The sequence below is a fragment of the Drosophila elegans genome, unplaced genomic scaffold (genome assembly GCF_018152505.1).
Source record: "Drosophila elegans isolate 14027-0461.03 unplaced genomic scaffold, ASM1815250v1 contig_271, whole genome shotgun sequence".
Taxonomy (NCBI): Eukaryota; Metazoa; Arthropoda; class Insecta; order Diptera; family Drosophilidae; genus Drosophila; species Drosophila elegans.
This window is the reverse complement of record NW_024545647.1, coordinates 1,305,014-1,323,829: the sequence shown is the minus strand read 5'-3', so window position 1 is coordinate 1,323,829 and position 18,816 is coordinate 1,305,014. Positions and strand designations below refer to the sequence as shown.

At 42.2% G+C, this 18,816-nt stretch overlaps 1 protein-coding gene across 1 annotated transcript; it reads right to left on the bottom strand.

The window, feature by feature from the left end:
• Window positions 1–2,541: 2,541 nt before the first annotated feature.
• LOC121467235 lies at window positions 2,542–3,594 on the bottom strand. Its single transcript, XM_041708556.1, has 2 exons — window positions 3,375–3,594; window positions 2,542–3,317 (listed from the first exon to the last, which is right to left on the bottom strand). Exons 1-2 carry the CDS (start codon window positions 3,592–3,594, stop codon window positions 2,542–2,544), a joined length of 996 nt encoding a protein of 331 aa, XP_041564490.1.
• Window positions 3,595–18,816: the final 15,222 nt, after the last annotated feature.

Genomic DNA, 18,816 nt, shown 5'->3' with positions numbered 1-18,816 from the left:
TTCATTGCGGCTTGTCTGGTTAATACTAAATTGTATTACTTATTTATTAATAAAAAACCATACTAACATATAAGACTGATGCGCGCTGCCGGCTTGACTGACAGCGCCAACTGCGCAGAATAGAACTAAGTGAAGCCAAAAATATAGGGCAGTCTGTCAAGAGATGACGGCGGAGAATTTGATGAGTCTCAATTTTTAGATCGTTCCTATGACAACCATGAGTCGTTTTCCGATTTCAATAAAATTAAGAGAGTAAATCTGAATTATTAAACCATTACTATGTTAAAAAAAAAGATTGAAAATTAGAGAAGTTAAATTTTTTATTTCATACAATTTTTTGAATATTTTGATTGTTCCCATGGAAGCCTTTTGATATAGTCGTCTGAATAAACCATAAAACCATAAGTACCATATATCGAAGAACTAAAAAAAATTTAAAAACAGCAAATATTTTTTTTCGTGTTTTCCTATGGTATAGGATATAGAAGACCAATCTCTCGTTTCGACTTTTATAAAACCTGCATAGAAATACAACTCTTAACAACGTTTAAGCATATACCATTTAAACTGAGAGACTAGTTTGCGAAGAAGCGGACAAATAGAAAAATAATTTATAAGTAGAAAAATTACAACTTTTTTGTTATTTATTTATTTATAATTTCCAAGTGTTTCTTTGGTGGCAAATTATATAGTATTACGATTTAAATAAAACTTAAGCCGCAATTATGAAATAACAAATTATTACTATATCTCGAAGAACAAAAAAAATTAAAAAACTGTTCGATCAGATGCCGATCTAGTAAATATTCGCCGGCGCATCTCAAAGTTAAAGCTGTATATGAAAGTGTGCGCGATCTGTAATCCTTTAGAGTTTTCAAGAGAGTGGGAAAAGGCCAAAGCCATGTTGCACAACACTATGAGTTGTGCTGTAACACACGTAAGCTTAAGCTGATTGTTACAATAATGTTACATTAGCTCTATTCTCTTCCAACATACTCCCCCCCAAAGTGAAGCTATTTTATGTACTCTCCTGCGCAGAGGACCTTCGACCGCTTGGTTGTTTCGCCCAAAGATGACTCCAGTAACCCTTGCAAGGTTCCAGCGTTGCGGATTTAGTCCCTTGGCCACATACGCCAAAGCTGCTGCTTAATGAATTTTACACGTTGCCATCTTGAAATGTAGCTCAACTTGGAATCGTCGTTGTCATCTGCTGAATTGTGAATAGGTTCGTCTGGCGCAGACAGTAAAGCAGTGCTGCCACTTCAGCAAACAAGGTGCTATTTCTGGAAAATTTAAAAAAAGTTGCAACTTTTATTTCTTTTTAAATGCTATTAGCCACAAATCTAGCAATTTTTAATATTTCCTTAGAAATTTTAGCAACTTAGTTAACATACGAGCAATTTTTTTACTTTTCGTTATAATTTTTGCCTTTTTTTTATACCTTGTTTGATATTAATTGCACAAATTACGATTAATAATGGTTCACAACTCAGTGATTCGATTATATGCACAATTTGAGGAGTTTGATTACTATTTTGCTGTGTTGTGTGTGGTGATGAATTAAAACGTTTAATTCCCGAGTTTGAGTGGACTGTATTACTTTTATTTAAACCAGACGGTTTCTGCGTGTCCGACATGTTTGGCTGTAGTCTTATCACTAAAAATTCTCAAGAGTATGGCGCAGCACAAATGGTATATGACACTAAAAAATTCCAAACTTAAGTTAAATACAAATATATGAATTCAAAATAACGGCTGCAAAGCGTTTATCAACATCCCGGGCCCCCCTGAAACACGGTTTCAGAATTAGGCAATACTGCTAGCTTGGTGATAGGTCTAGTCATCTCTCCGGTGGATGTCTTAAGTTTCACGGCGCGTACAAATCCATCTGGTCCAGAATGAGCTTCTAACACACGGGCTAGTTGCCAAGCTCCTGGTGGAAGATTTGAGTCCTTTACAAGCATGACGTTGTCCACTGAAATGTTGCGTTCCTTGCTGTTCCACTTGTGACGTTGCTGTAGCGATGTTAAGTATTCCTGGTGCCAGCGTTTCCAAAATCCTTGATACATGGATTGCAAATGTTGCCAATAGTGCAAGCGATTGATTGGCAAATGAGTTAGATCACCCTCTGGAAAAGTTGTAAATGGGCGTCCAATAAGAAAGAGGGCTGGCGACAAGTATGTGAGGTCAGTGTCAGGTGTATAGCACAACGGGCGCTTATCTGGGCGATTAGAGTTTGCATTTGCTCAAAAGTCAAGATCGTCTTTTCACGACGAGTCGAAGGTGCAATTACACAGAACGTACCGCTGACTCCCATTTTCCGCCCCAGTGTGACGAGTGTGGAGGTATGAAGTTCCATTTTATGGCATTGGTGGCCAAAGTTTGCGCTACTGTATTACGATGCACCTGTAAAGATAAAAGTTGCTGCATTTCATCTAAAGCCCGCTTGGCACCATCAAAAGTCGTCCCGTTGTCGCCACGCAGAGACATGAATCGACGAAGACATGCTATGAAGGTGTCTGTGCTGAGATCGGTGGCCAGTTACAAGTGAATGGCTGATGTTACGAGGCAGACAAACAGACATATGTAGCCCTTAGTTTTCCGTGGATTTCGCCCTCTTCTTTCCTTGAGAATAAATGGTCCAGCGTAATCGCAGCCTGAGTGCTGGAAGGGAAGTGCCTCTGTAATGCGAATCCCCGGTAGATCGGCCATGAATTGTTGTGCTGTTTGATTTCGTTGGCGAAAACATTTGATGCAATTGTGCACCAGATTCCTTATGAGGTTGCGTGCGCCAAAGACCCAATATTTTTGGCGGATAATGACAACAAGTGCTGAAACTCCAGGGTACAGATTTGACGCATTTTCGTTTTCCAAAATCATCCTTGCAATGCTGTGCGATTTGGGAAGCAAAATTGGGTGTTTGACATCAGCTGGTAATTGTGAATTATCCAGTCGTCCAACGACTCCAAGAAGACCATCCTTGTTAATGATCGGTGAAAGCTTGATGAGCTGGGAGCGACTCTGAAGTGGCTTGTTCTCCATCAGTAGATTGTAGTCGTTCTTGAAGCGTTTTTGAGCCTCTTGAAGGCAAAGAATGCGAGCAGCCTGCATCTCCTCAAAGGTGAGCCCCTTGCAATTTGTCAGCGTGCCTGACTTAATAGCCTTGATCCTTTGGATGAAGCGTAGGGAGTAAGCTACAATGCGAACCATTTTTGTCCAGGATGAGACCCGCTGAGACAGTGCTTTGATCGGTGACAATAAGATGACCTCCGGAGTAGTCAGTGCGGTGGTCTTCCCCTCTTCTTTACCATGGTTTTCTGAAATAGAAGAACAGAACTTTTGTCAGTCGTTGTAGATGAGGAGCCTGTAGTCACGATCGAAGTAATGACCCATCCAAATATGGTCGAACAGCTTTTTACCAGTGAACACGGTCCAAACGCAATCGCTGCCCAAGAGATTATCTACTGGCGCCAACGATTGGTAGTCAGAATCTGCAAGCTCCAAGCCATTGAACGCCTTAAGTGCTGAGGCGTTGATATTGTGTGTTGCCAACGTGGAGGTAATTTTGCTGAGTACGTGGGCACGTTCCTTCATTGTGTGTTCTGATATTCTTGACTAAATATCCAGTGCGCTGCAGCCTCTAGTTGTCTCAGCCTTGATCGAAGAAATTCCCGACACCAACATTCGTGATGGCAAGCGCGTATGTATGACAGTTCCGAGCCACTGTCCAAAAGCACCCGACAGGAATATGTGATCCTTTGGCGATGCGAACGAGTACTAGAGCTGTGGGCAATGCGCTTTTCCGTAACCCTTGTGGCTGTGTAGTAGTAGCTGATCCGTTGTACGAAGATTCAGCGCATAGAGTGTCTTGTACACGAGCAATGTTGCTGATGGTCACCGTTGTAACCTCTGGAGGGCCGAGGTCGCGCTGCTCCTCATCCCTTGAATGTGTTCTGGTTACAGCGGCGTGTGCAGTAGAATCTTCTACGTGTAGTAGAGAGTGGTGACGATTGTGACAAGTTCTGCATGTGAATTTGGATTCACACCTGCGTGACACATGCCCGAACTCCAAGTAATTAAAGCACAAGGATTTAGCTTTAACAAAAGTGCGTCTCTGATCGACTGATAAGTCCATAAACTTAGGGCAGAAAAAGATCTTGTGCTCCTTGGAGTTACATTTAACACAAGCACCTTCCCCCGTTGATACCAAGGCGTGTGACGATCGTTGGCTTGTTCGCAAGCCCGTTTTAGCGAGTGAAATAAGGTGTTTGCTTGCAAGTACTTGTCTTCGTACCGCTCGTTGTCGATGACTGGATCGACATACCCCTTCTCCTCGTCGAAAAGGGCCATTTTTTGGCTGAGTGTCTCAAATTCCTTCCAAACGGTATTGAGCCAATCCAATGACACTGTAATTTCGTCCAGTTCCCAGGGTGATCCAGCACGTGGATCTTGTGACACCGTTAGCAAACGCGTGATGCTTGCTTTCGCACGGCTCCTTGCTGCCTTCAGTAGTTTTAATTGATCCATGTTAATCAATTAGTTTATTTGGCGAAAAGGACCGAAGATATGATAATGAATTAAAACGTTTAATTCTCGAGTTTGATTGGACTGTATTATTTTTATTTCTGCGTGTCCGACATGTTTGGCTGTAGTCTTATCACTAAAAATTCACAGCAGCACAAATAGTATATGACACTAAAAAATACCAAAACTTAAGTTAATACAAATATATGAATTCAAAATAACGGCTGCAAAGCGCTCATCAACAGTGTGCTTGGGTTAAGAACCCGAAAGGTAATGCAATATCAGTACTTCAAGCAATGGATTCGCAAGGACTGCACTGATACATACATACTGTGCGTATTGTAATCCTGCAGTAGGTGCAAAACTTTTTGATATTCGCCGCCATTCGTCGGCTGCGATGGGCGCATTTACACAAAATAAAATAAGCTGCCTTTCGTTGGGAAGTCAACAAAACGGAGGAATAAGATCCGGCACTATGCCTTAACATAACAGTTCAGCTGTTTTCAGCTTGTAAAGGTGCTGCAAATATTAAATTCGGCAAGCTTTCAACTTGCCGACAGACAATTAACTAGCAGATTTTAAAGGTCAACTAGCGACCAAAATTTCTGTGTTTGTGTACGATCAACTTGGCGATCAAAACACACAATCAAGGATTACTATTTTGCTGTGTTGTGTGCTTGGGTTAAGATGTCGAAAGTTAATGCAAGATGAGTACTTTATGCAAACTTCAGGCAAACTGTAAGATTTTCGTCAAGAAGAAAATAGCACGCAGCTGTACCAGCTTTTATGGGTTAAATAGATAAGGGTCGTTTATTAATATCGGTCTACATTGCCTTAACATTGCCAAAAACAGTTCAGCTGTTTTCAGCTTGTAAAGCTGCTGCAAATATTAAATTACGCAAGCTGTAAGGTTGTCGCCAAAAGAAAATAGCTCGCAGCTGTATCAGCATTTATGGGTTAAATAGATAAGGGTCGTTTATTGATATAGGCCTACCTTAACAAGCGCAGGACCACGAGTGTTTGTGTCCAAATGTGTCAGTTCTGACCCATCATAAATTTAAACTCACGATCGATCACGTCTTTACACCAACTGCATGCCGATATGCAGGAATAGTTAAACGCAAGACATCTGAGTCCATATTATTTTGTTATGATAGGCTAAACCATGTAACTGAAAGTTGTAATCTAGAGTAGACCCAAGAAAATACCTTTTGACCCAAGAAGATTTATATAAACCCCAAGTTATACCCTGTATGCTCTCTGGCCGGGGTACAGATCTCAGTCAGATCCAGGATTCCTTTACAAACACTTTGTAAAACACCGAAACACCGGACTAGAGAGTTTCATTAAACGAGTGAATGAGTCGTTTGGGGGGTCACGCCGAAGGTTCTCATGGACGTCGGGAGAAAGAGTGATGTCGGAGCTGATCACGTCGTATCTTGCTCCGGAGTTAAAAATCCAACGAGCTGGACCTTGGGGCGAGGCCAAGCCGGGCAAACGATTTCACGAGAGTGGAAACGCCGGGTGATTTCACTGGTCACTTCTGCGATTGGGGCCTGAAGGTCGTTTTCCTCGTGTCGGAGGCCAAAAATCCACCGAGCTAAACCTTCGGGCGAGGCCAAGCCGGGACACCGGGTGGGACCGGTGGGTGACGTCATTGATCGCTTAGGTAATCCAGGCGCGCAAGTCGTTTTCCACGTACCGGAGGCCAAAAACCCACCGGGCTGGACCTTCGGGCGAGGCCAAGCCTGGTAGAGTTTGTCGGACGTGGGGGGAAAAGGATGGCGGTATGATTGACCAATCGGGAATGTCGGGTGTCCACGTACAGCTTCTTTTCCTTATTCTTTTCCTTATTTTTCACTAGATTGTTTTATTCATCTAATACCCTCCTACGAGTCCGCTACACCGTATTTACTTAACGGAGAGGAATATTATGTACAGTAACCTCAAAACACTGATCAACCCACTTATCTACATTCCGCGTGCCATCGCGCGGTCGAGGCGTTACTTCGGATTACACGGAAAATTACTGCGAGAGACACGTCTGTCTCGTCTTACCATTCCGACATAAGAGACCGTCAACTCGATCGTTGTATGGCCACCTTCCCCACGCTCCCTTTTTCTCGCGTTCGGGATTTCGTGTATATTTCTTACTTTCTAGTATTTTCTATTAACTTACTAAATATCGGCTAGCGTTGCCACTCGGGTTTGGAACTTAATATTCGGTTTCAACATATCATTTATTATCCATAATACGTCGCTTACACCTTTAACCTTACATACTACTAACTTAATATATATTATTCATGATAAGTCGCTTACACCTATAACCTTACATACTACCAACTATTGAATCGTACACCGTTTAGGTGTTTACGTTACAACCCAAAAAAATTGTTACGAAAAGAACTCTTGACGTATTCACTTCTCCGCAGCCCAATTGCTATTGTACTTATTGCGGCGACTATTGCCACTGGTTTTGTACTTGCGGCACGCCACAAAAAAATATTTCAGCATTCTAAATTCATTTGAATTTGTTAATTCAACTAGGCGACCTAGCAACAAATTTTTAATGGAAAGTTTTTTAGCGGACTCTATTTTGTAACTGCTTTCAACTTACCGACAAACTAGCAAATTTCAATAGTCAACCAGCGACCAAAATTTCTGTTTTTGTGTACGATCAACTTGGCGATCAAAACACACAGCCAAGGACCTATAACATTACACGGTTCTTCATACTCCAGAATTGAATGGTGTATCAGAACGGATGATTCGAAAAGTCACCGAAAAGGCTCGATCTATGATCAATTATGCTAAACTCAATAAAAACTTTTGGGTGAGGCTGTTTTAAGAGATAATTAACAGATCCCCAAGTAGAGCATTGCAAAAGATAAATAAAACACCATTTGAGATGTGATATAACAATAATAATTATAATTGAATAAAGTACGAAAAAGAAAGTTTGACGAAAAGTCAATAAAAGATTTATTAGCTGGATATGAACCAAATGGTTATTAACTGTGGAATAGGTATGATGATGAAATGTATGACAGCAAGAGATGTTTTGGTGAATGAAATAAACATGTTAAAATCAAGAGTTTTGCATTGATATTCAGTGTAATACTGTTGAACAAAATAATGAATCTGTAACTAAAGAAAATGAAGAGTTGGATTTTCCTTTGGTGGAAAATAATGAATCTGTTGATTCTGAGTTAAATGAACAACTCAATGAAAATTCCACATGTCTTGAGAATGCCGATCCAGTTGTTGAAACTGGTGATAAATAAAAAGTAAATAAAAAGGAAGATGAAATCAAGCGCTGTGAAAAAATTAAATGTACATAAACCCAAATTATCATATCGATTTTTAGAAAGATGTCTTATGAATACTCAAAAATGCTTATATGATATTCCTAATTCCTTTGATGAGTTTAAGTTTCATGCGGACAGATCTTTCTGGGAGAGAGCTATACAAGATGAACTTAATTCTCATTCATCACATGGATGTAAAACCTGCATTTTAAAACCGACCTCTAAAGGATGAAATCTACATGAACGTTCCAAAAGGCCTGAATTTACATTCTGGATAAGGGAGATATTTCGAGAAATACATAGTTAATGCAACAAACAAATGTGATACAATGTAAAATTTTTAATCTTACCTTCACGATAAGTTTCAAATGATTTACGGGAAATTAGACACTTTATTGGCATAAAAATTTATAAAACTTATGGATAACTGATAATTTATAGATGGATAGATTGTTTCAGTCAGTCAGCATATATTAAAAATGTATTGAGAAAATTTAATATGTAAGATTGTAGTTCAGTTGGTATTCCCCTCCCAAGCAAGTTGGACTATACGGCAATCAGAAGAACTTTGATATGCACCGTGTAGAAATTTAATTGGTTGTTTGATGTACGTAATGTTATGTACACGGCCCGACTTAAGAACTTCAATAAGTATTCTAAGCAGATATACAAAAAACAAAGAGTTCTTAGATATCTGAAGGGATCTTTCAATCTCAAGCTTAGATTTTAATAATATTCTTACAGGATATGTAATTTCCGATTGGGCTGGAAATGAAACTGACAGAAGAAGTACCACTGGGTATCTATTTAAAATGTTTAAAAGTTGTTTGATTTCATGGATTACCATGAAGCAAAAGTCGGTTGCTGCTTCATCTACTGAAGCTGAATACATGGTCTTGTTTGAAGGTGTAAGAGAAGCTCTTTGGCTTAAATCACTAATAAATGAAATGTATCTACAATTATGAAGACAACCAAGGTTTTATAAGTTTTGAAAATTATCCTACTTGCCATAAAAGAACAAAGCACATAGATATTAAATATAATTTTACAAGAAAGCAAATTGAAAAGAAACTAATTTGTGTAAAGTATATCCCCACAGATCTGCAATTAGCCGATATATTGACGAAGCCATTACCAGCTGCACGGTTCATTTCCCTGAGAAGCCAGCTGAGATTTTCTGAAAAAAATTAACTACGAACCATGTGAACTGTTGGTGAAAATTCATCGCCATTTAGAAGCGAAACGTGAAATATATCTCATGAAGCCTTTTGTTGTTAATTTAAATTTTTATATCTAATAAGTCTTAAGTAATTGAATCGAATTTGTATACTTGGCTATTTTTTTAAAAGGATCTCATGAAGTTCTTGTCATTATTTTCAGTTTTCATATTTACAAATAATCTTAAGTAAAACCTTTACTTATGTTAATTTTTTTTTGGATCTAGTTGTGTCTTACTGCGTTTCACCAACTCTTGCTGGATTTAATGTATCCCCAGAATTAAAAAAAAAATTAAATGAAGAATTAAATTAAAACTAAAGCACAACTTCATGTCAGGAATCGAAGGGATAATCAATGCAACTTTTTAGGCAGCGTGTTGAAATTTGCGTGTTCAAATATGCAAAGTCACATGGATAATTATGCACGCATACATATATATTTCCTAAAATGTATGTGTATAAAAAGGTGACGCACATTCCAATATGCTCCTTCTTTCTCGCCTGTTCGTTGTTCTCATGCTCTCTCAATATTCTCGTTCACTTCTTTTACGGCATCGAGAGCGTACGGTTCATAAAATCTAAGTGTGCATTATTATATGTTCATTGCGGCTTGTCTGGTTAATACTAAATTGTATTACTTATTTATTAATAAAAAACCATACTAACATATAAGACTGATGCGCGCTGCCGGCTTGACTGACAGCGCCAACTGCGCAGAATAGAACTAAGTGAAGCCAAAAATATAGGGCAGTCTGTCAAGAGATGACGGCGGAGAATTTGATGAGTCTCAATTTTTAGATCGTTCCTATGACAACCATGAGTCGTTTTCCGATTTCAATAAAATTAAGAGAGTAAATCTGAATTATTAAACCATTACTATGTTAAAAAAAAAGATTGAAAATTAGAGAAGTTAAATTTTTTATTTCATACAATTTTTTGAATATTTTGATTGTTCCCATGGAAGCCTTTTGATATAGTCGTCTGAATAAACCATAAAACCATAAGTACCATATATCGAAGAACTAAAAAAATTTAAAAACAGCAAATATTTTTTTTCGTGTTTTCCTATGGTATAGGATATAGAAGACCAATCTCTCGTTTCGACTTTTATAAAACCTGCATAGAAATACAACTCTTAACAACGTTTAAGCATATACCATTTAAACTGAGAGACTAGTTTGCGAAGAAGCGGACAAATAGAAAAATAATTTATAAGTAGAAAAATTACAACTTTTTTGTTATTTATTTATTTATAATTTCCAAGTGTTTCTTTGGTGGCAAATTATATAGTATTACGATTTAAATAAAACTTAAGCCGCAATTATGAAATAACAAATTATTACTATATCTCGAAGAACAAAAAAAATTAAAAAACTGTTCGATCAGATGCCGATCTAGTAAATATTCGCCGGCGCATCTCAAAGTTAAAGCTGTATATGAAAGTGTGCGCGATCTGTAATCCTTTAGAGTTTTCAAGAGAGTGGGAAAAGGCCAAAGCCATGTTGCACAACACTATGAGTTGTGCTGTAACACACGTAAGCTTAAGCTGATTGTTACAATAATGTTACATTAGCTCTATTCTCTTCCAACATACTCCCCCCCAAAGTAAAGCTATTTTATGTACTCTCCTGCGCAGAGGACCTTCGACCGCTTGGTTGTTTCGCCCAAAGATGACTCCAGTAACCCTTGCAAGGTTCCAGCGTTGCGGATGTAGTCCCTTGGCCACATACGCCAAAGCTGCTGCTTAATGAATTTTACACGTTGCCATCTTGAAATGTAGCTCAACTTGGAATCGTCGTTGTCATCTGCTGAATTGTGAATAGGTTCGTCTGGCGCAGACAGTAAAGCAGTGCTGCCACTTCAGCAAACAAGGTGCTATTTCTGGAAAATTTAAAAAAAGTTGCAACTTTTATTTCTTTTTAAATGCTATTAGCCACAAATCTAGCAATTTTTAATATTTCCTTAGAAATTTTAGCAACTTAGTTAACATACGAGCAATTTTTTTACTTTTCGTTATCATTTTTGCCTTTTTTTTATACCTTGTTTGATATTAATTGCACAAATTACGATTAATAATGGTTCACAACTCGGTGATTCGATTATATGCACAATTTGAGGAGTTTGAATACTATTTTGCTGTGTTGTGTGTGGTGATGAATTAAAACGTTTAATTCCCGAGTTTGAGTGGACTGTATTACTTTTATTTAAACCAGACGGTTTCTGCGTGTCCGACATGTTTGGCTGTAGTCTTATCACTAAAAATTCTCAAGAGTATGGCGCAGCACAAATGGTATATGACACTAAAAAATTCCAAACTTAAGTTAAATACAAATATATGAATTCAAAATAACGGCTGCAAAGCGTTTATCAACATCCCGGGCCCCCCTGAAACACGGTTTCAGAATTAGGCAATACTGCTAGCTTGGTGATAGGTCTAGTCATCTCTCCGGTGGATGTCTTAAGTTTCACGGCGCGTACAAATCCATCTGGTCCAGAATGAGCTTCTAACACACGGGCTAGTTGCCAAGCTCCTGGTGGAAGATTTGAGTCCTTTACAAGCATGACGTTGTCCACTGAAATGTTGCGTTCCTTGCTGTTCCACTTGTGACGTTGCTGTAGCGATGTTAAGTATTCCTGGTGCCAGCGTTTCCAAAATCCTTGATACATGGATTGCAAATGTTGCCAATAGTGCAAGCGATTGATTGGCAAATGAGTTAGATCACCCTCTGGAAAAGTTGTAAATGGGCGTCCAATAAGAAAGAGGGCTGGCGACAAGTATGTGAGGTCAGTGTCAGGTGTATAGCACAACGGGCGCTTATCTGGGCGATTAGAGTTTGCATTTGCTCAAAAGTCAAGATCGTCTTTTCACGACGAGTCGAAGGTGCAATTACACAGAACGTACCGCTGACTCCCATTTTCCGCCCCAGTGTGACGAGTGTGGAGGTATGAAGTTCCATTTTATGGCATTGGTGGCCAAAGTTTGCGCTACTGTATTACGATGCACCTGTAAAGATAAAAGTTGCTGCATTTCATCTAAAGCCCGCTTGGCACCATCAAAAGTCGTCCCGTTGTCGCCACGCAGAGACATGAATCGACGAAGACATGCTATGAAGGTGTCTGTGCTGAGATCGGTGGCCAGTTACAAGTGAATGGCTGATGTTACGAGGCAGACAAACAGACATATGTAGCCCTTAGTTTTCCGTGGATTTCGCCCTCTTCTTTCCTTGAGAATAAATGGTCCAGCGTAATCGCAGCCTGAGTGCTGGAAGGGAAGTGCCTTTGTAATGCGAATCCCCGGTAGATCGGCCATGAATTGTTGTGCTGTTTGATTTCGTTGGCGAAAACATTTGATGCAATTGTGCACCAGATTCCTTATGAGGTTGCGTGCGCCAAAGACCCAATATTTTTGGCGGATAATGACAACAAGTGCTGAAACTCCAGGGTACAGATTTGACGCATTTTCGTTTTCCAAAATCATCCTTGCAATGCTGTGCGATTTGGGAATCAAAATTGGGTGTTTGACATCAGCTGGTAATTGTGAATTATCCAGTCGTCCAACGACTCCAAGAAGGCCATCCTTGTTAATGATCGGTGAAAGCTTGATGAGCTGGGAGCGACTCTGAAGTGGCTTGTTCTCCATCAGTAGATTGTAGTCGTTCTTGAAGCGTTTTTGAGCCTCTTGAAGGCAAAGAATGCGAGCAGCCTGCATCTCCTCAAAGGTGAGCCCCTTGCAATTTGTCAGCGTGCCTGACTTAATAGCCTTGATCCTTTGGATGAAGCGTAGGGAGTAAGCTACAATGCGAACCATTTTTGTCCAGGATGAGACCCGCTGAGACAGTGCTTTGATCGGTGTCAATAAGATGACCTCCGGAGTAGTCAGTGCGGTGGTCTTCCCCTCTTCTTTACCATGGTTTTCTGAAATAGAAGAACAGAACTTTTGGCAGTCGTTGTAGATGAAGAGCCTGTAGTCACGATCGAAGGAATGACCCATCCAAATATGGTCGAACAGCTTTTTACCAGTGAACACGGTCCAAACGCAATCGCTGCCCAAGAGATTATCTACTGGCGCCAACGATTGGTAGTCAGAATCTGCAAGCTCCAAGCCATTGAACGCCTTAAGTGCTGAGGCGTTGATATTGTGTGTTGCCAACGTGGAGGTAATTTTGCTGAGTACGTGGGCACGTTCCTTCATTGTGTGTTCTGATATTCTTGACTAAATATCCAGTGCGCTGCAGCCTCTAGTTGTCTCAGCCTTGATCGAAGAAATTCCCGACACCAACATTCGTGATGGCAAGCGCGTATGTATGACAGTTCCGAGCCACTGTCCATAAGCACCCGACAGGAATATGTGATCCTTTGGCGATGCGAACGAGTACTAGAGCTGTGGGCAATGCGCTTTTCCGTAACCCTTGTGGCTGTGTAGTAGTAGCTGATCCGTTGTACGAAGATTCAGCGCATAGAGTGTCTTGTACACGAGCAATGTTGCTGATGGTCACCGTTGTAACCTCTGGAGGGCCGAGGTCGCGCTGCTCCTCATCCCTTGAATGTGTTCTGGTTACAGCGGCGTGTGCAGTAGAATCTTCTACGTGTAGTAGAGAGTGGTGACGATTGTGACAAGTTCTGCATGTGAATTCGGATTCACACCTGCGTGACACATGCCCGAACTCCAAGTAATTAAAGCACAAGGATTTAGCTTTAACAAAAGTGCGTTTTGCTCGACTGATAAGTCCATAAACTTAGGGCAGATAAAGATCTTGTGCTCCTTGGAGTTACATTTAACACAAGCACCTTCCCCCGTTGATACCAAGGCGTGTGACGATCGTTGGCTTGTTCGCAAGCCCGTTTTAGCGAGTGAAATAAGGTGTTTGCTTGCAAGTACTTGTCTTCGTACCGCTCGTTGTCGATGACTGGATCGACATACCCCTTCTCCTCGTCGAAAAGGGCCATTTTTTGGCTGAGTGTCTCAAATTCCTTCCAAACGGTATTGAGCCAATCCAATGACACTGTAATTTCGTCCAGTTCCCAGGGTGATCCAGCACGTGGATCTTGTGACACCGTTAGCAAACGCGTGATGCTTGCTTTCGCACGGCTCCTTGCTGCCTTCAGTAGTTTTAATTGATCCATGTTAATCAATTAGTTTATTTGGCGAAAAGGACCGAAGATATGATAATGAATTAAAACGTTTAATTCTCGAGTTTGATTGGACTGTATTATTTTTATTTCTGCGTGTCCGACATGTTTGGCTGTAGTCTTATCACTAAAAATTCACAGCAGCACAAATAGTATATGACACTAAAAAATACCAAAACTTAAGTTAATACAAATATATGAATTCAAAATAACGGCTGCAAAGCGCTCATCAACAGTGTGCTTGGGTTAAGAACCCGAAAGGTAATGCAATATCAGTACTTCAAGCAATGGATTCGCAAGGACTGCACTGATACATACATACTGTGCGTATTGTAATCCTGCAGTAGGTGCAAAACTTTTTGATATTCGCCGCCATTCGTCGGCTGCGATGGGCGCATTTACACAAAATAAAATAAGCTGCCTTTCGTTGGGAAGTCAACAAAACGGAGGAATAAGAACCGGCACTATGCCTTAACATAACAGTTCAGCTGTTTTCAGCTTGTAAAGGTGCTGCAAATATTAAATTCGGCAAGCTTTCAACTTGCCGACAGACAATTAACTAGCAGATTTTAAAGGTCAACTAGCGACCAAAATTTCTGTGTTTGTGTACGATCAACTTGGCGATCAAAACACACAACCAAGGATTACTATTTTGCTGTGTTGTGTGCTTGGGTTAAGATGTCGAAAGTTAATGCAAGATGAGTACTTTATGCAAACTTCAGGCAAACTGTAAGATTTTCGTCAAGAAGAAAATAGCACGCAGCTGTACCAGCTTTTATGGGTTAAATAGATAAGGGTCGTTTATTAATATCGGTCTACATTGCCTTAACATTGCCAAAAACAGTTCAGCTGTTTTCAGCTTGTAAAGCTGCTGCAAATATTAAATTACGCAAGCTGTAAGGTTGTCGCCAAAAGAAAATAGCTCGCAGCTGTATCAGCATTTATGGGTTAAATAGATAAGGGTCGTTTATTGATATAGGCCTACCTTAACAAGCGCAGGACCACGAGTGTTTGTGTCCAAATGTGTCAGTTCTGACCCATCATAAATTTAAACTCACGATCGGTCACGTCTTTACACCAACTGCATGCCGATATGCAGGAATAGTTTAACGCAAGACATCTGAGTCCATATTATTTTGTTATGATAGGCTAAACCATGTAACTGAAAGTTGTAATCTAGAGTAGACCCAAGAAAATACCTTTTGACCCAAGAAGATTTATATAAACCCCAAGTTATACCCTGTATGCTCTCTGGCCGGGGTACAGATCTCAGTCAGATCCAGGATTCCTTTACAAACACTTTGTAAAACACCGAAACACCGGACTAGAGAGTTTCATTAAACGAGTGAATGAGTCGTTTGGGGGGTCACGCCGAAGGTTCTCATGGACGTCGGGAGAAAGAGTGATGTCGGAGCTGATCACGTCGTATCTTGCTCCGGAGTTAAAAATCCAACGAGCTGGACCTTGGGGCGAGGCCAAGCCGGGCAAACGATTTCACGAGAGTGGAAACGCCGGGTGATTTCACTGGTCACTTCTGCGATTGGGGCGTGAAGGTCGTTTTCCTCGTGTCGGAGGCCAAAAATCCACCGAGCTAAACCTTCGGGCGAGGCCAAGCCGGGACACCGGGTGGGACCGGTGGGTGACGTCATTGATCGCTTCGGTAATCCAGGCGCGCAAGTCGTTTTCCACGTATCGGAGGCCAAAAATTCACCGGGCTGAACCTTCGGACGAGGCCAAGCCGGGTAGAATTTGTCGGACATGGGGGATTGAAGGGAAAAGGTTGGCGGTATGATTGAACAGTCGGGAATGATGTCCGCGCGCTAGACCAGACGGGACGGCTGTCCATGTAGAGCTCACAAATACTACGGGGAGGTAAGCTAGGATAATATTATTTACTTTTGACTAGATTGTTTTATTTATCTAATACCCTCCTATGAGTCCGCTACACCGTATTTACTTAACGGAGAGGAATATTATGTACACTTACCTCAAAACACTGATCAACCCACTTATCCACTTTCCTCGTGCCGGGAGACACGTCCGTCCCGTCTTACCATTCCGAGTCAAGAGACCGCCAATTCGATCGTTGTATGACAACCTTCCCCACGCTCCCTTTATCTGGGATTTCTCGTATATTCCTTACTTTCTAGTATATTTTATAAACTTACTATATATCGGCTAGCGTTGCCACTCGTGTTTGGAACTAAAGTACGACTTAATATTCGGTTTCAACTTAATATTTATTAGCCATAATACGTCACCTATAACCTTGCATACTACTAACTTAATATTTAGTATTCATGATAAGTCGCTTACATATATAACCTTACATACTACTAACTTAATATTTATTATATTTATGATAAGTCGCTTACACTTATAACCTGACATACTACCAACTATTGTATCGTACACCGTCTACGTGTGTACGTCACACACCCCTTTCTTCCAGTGGCGCGATAAAGAGGCACCCGTCGCTCTTGATGGTGGCGATGTACCGGAGTCCGTCGCCTCCTACGGCTATGCGGACTCAGCATTCGCGGCCGGCCCGGGTCGCTGGCTTCCTCCTGATCTCCTGGACAATACGTTTGGGTAGGTAACGTAAACCGCTGCCACCAATCCAGCCCTCCGGCAATGGGCAGAGGTCATCCTTCCCTTCTGCTGATTCCGCCAACTCCATTGCAGAAGTCGGTACGGCGCTTACTTCGACCGTCATCGCAGCACTCGGCGGGGATCCCTGGCGCCGGATTCGGTCGAACCGATCTCAGAGATATCCATGAGGACCTGGTCGAGCAAGCGATCTTTCCATTCGGTGAGTGGGTCGATCGGATGAGCACAGTTGCCGCCCTCCTCGATAGAGATAATCGGGGCGAGATCTGGACGAGGTGTCCACGCTCTGCGGATCTTGCTGCGGCGATGTTTGGAAGCAACGGCGGAATAGTGTCTTTCTCCTTCGTCGTCTTCGCTGTCGGAGATCAACTCGAATCCCGGGATCCGGGGAGCCCGGCGTTGTGACTCTGGATCCGCTCCTCGGCTGGGGATGTCTGGACCCCTTGAGAGATCGAAACGGGAGGCCCCACAGTCCGTCGGGGTGGGGTCCTCGGTTGTCCTGCCCTCTCGACGGCTGCGAGGGGGAGAGGCGGTGAGACGCCTTGTCTTCAGGACCTGTATGCGCGACCGCCGATCCGGGGGTGAGTTCATCATACAGCATCGCAGGCAAGCGGGGTTCCCGTCCTTGAGTCAGGAACGCGGGGCTATACCCCGTCGAACTTGACATACTGCTATTGATCGCGAGGGATATCTCTGGCAACATATTATCCCACCAACTCTGGTCACCTTCCGACAGCTGGGATATCAGCGTCTTCACAGTGCGGTTGGTCCTTTCCGTGGAGTCTCCTGTGGGCAATAGGAAGCCGAGCTTGGTGAAAAAGTCCTTTAGGACCCGGCTCGTGAATTGGGTTCCATTGTCGCATACGAACTTCTGGGGGATGCCCACTCGCCCAAGTATGCGTTCCCGAAACGCTTTCTGCCCTTGAGCTGCGGTGGCTTTCCGGAGAGGGATTAATTCTACCCATTTCGAGAATACGTCGTGAAACACCAGAAGCATGAAATTTCCTTGTTTCGACCGGGGTGGTGGGCCTACAAAGTCCGCACAGAGAATGCCGAAAGGTTCACTGACCTGCCGCTTTGGTCTGTTCCGTCTTAAACAGGATTCACAATGGCGAACATGGCGTTTAGCGTCGCGATACATACCGGGCCAAAAATACCTCTGCGTCAGACGGCTGAACGTTTTTCGGACTTCCAAGTGTCCTGCGGTCGGGGAATCGTGGCACTTATGTAAGACGAAGCCTCTACGGGAAGTGGGCACACAGAGCTTCCACGGGAAATAGTCCTCGCCGTCAGCTCGGTAACCCATGTTCCTGTAGAGCTGGTCATTTTTGATCATTAGTCGGCGAACTTCTCGGGGTCTTTATGTATTTGATCTTTCCTCTTTTTGATCCAGTCGCAGTGGTCCTCGAGTTCGACAGCGCCCTGAAGTACCTCACAAGGCTGTCCATAAAGTGTGTCGGCCACGACGTGCAATTTCCCTCGTCGATAGCGTACATACGTCGAATTGGAACTGCTGCACTTCTATTGTCCAACGCGATATTCGGCCGGAAGGGCTCTCAATAGAATTTAGCCGCTTGAGAGCTAGATGGTCGGTAACGACTTCGAATCGGTACCCATCCAGGTAGCACCGCATCTTCCTGATTGCCCAGATTATGGCCAGACAATCTCTTTCTCTTTATGATAATAATATCGTCTAGGTAGGCGAAGGCGACCGGTGCAATCCTCTCCCAGGAACCATGAATTCCGTATATTACGACTATCCCTAGCCATGGGTAATTGCCAATAGCCGTGCTACAAGTCCAAAGTGAAGATGTATCGGGCGTGGCGTAATTCCTCCAGAATGTGATTGATTCTCGGGACTGGGTAGGCGTCGGGCACTGAGTGTGACGGTAGTCTACACACATGCGCCAATCGCCAGTCTTCTTCTTTACCAATACGATGGGAGTACTGTGCGGCTTCTGGAAGGTTCGATGGTCCCGTCACGGAGCAGTTCGTCTACTTGGTCATCGATGACATGTTGCATC

Bases quoted from the DNA above. Each gene is read 5' to 3' on its own strand.
- LOC121467235 (XM_041708556.1), bottom strand. From the start codon at position 3,594: ATGAAGGAACGTGCCCACGTACTCAGCAAAATTACCTCCACGTTGGCA. The intron at 3,318-3,374 runs GTGACTACAGGC...CTTCTATTTCAG, and splicing joins GATGGGTCATTACTTCGATC to AAAACCATGGTAAAGAAGAG.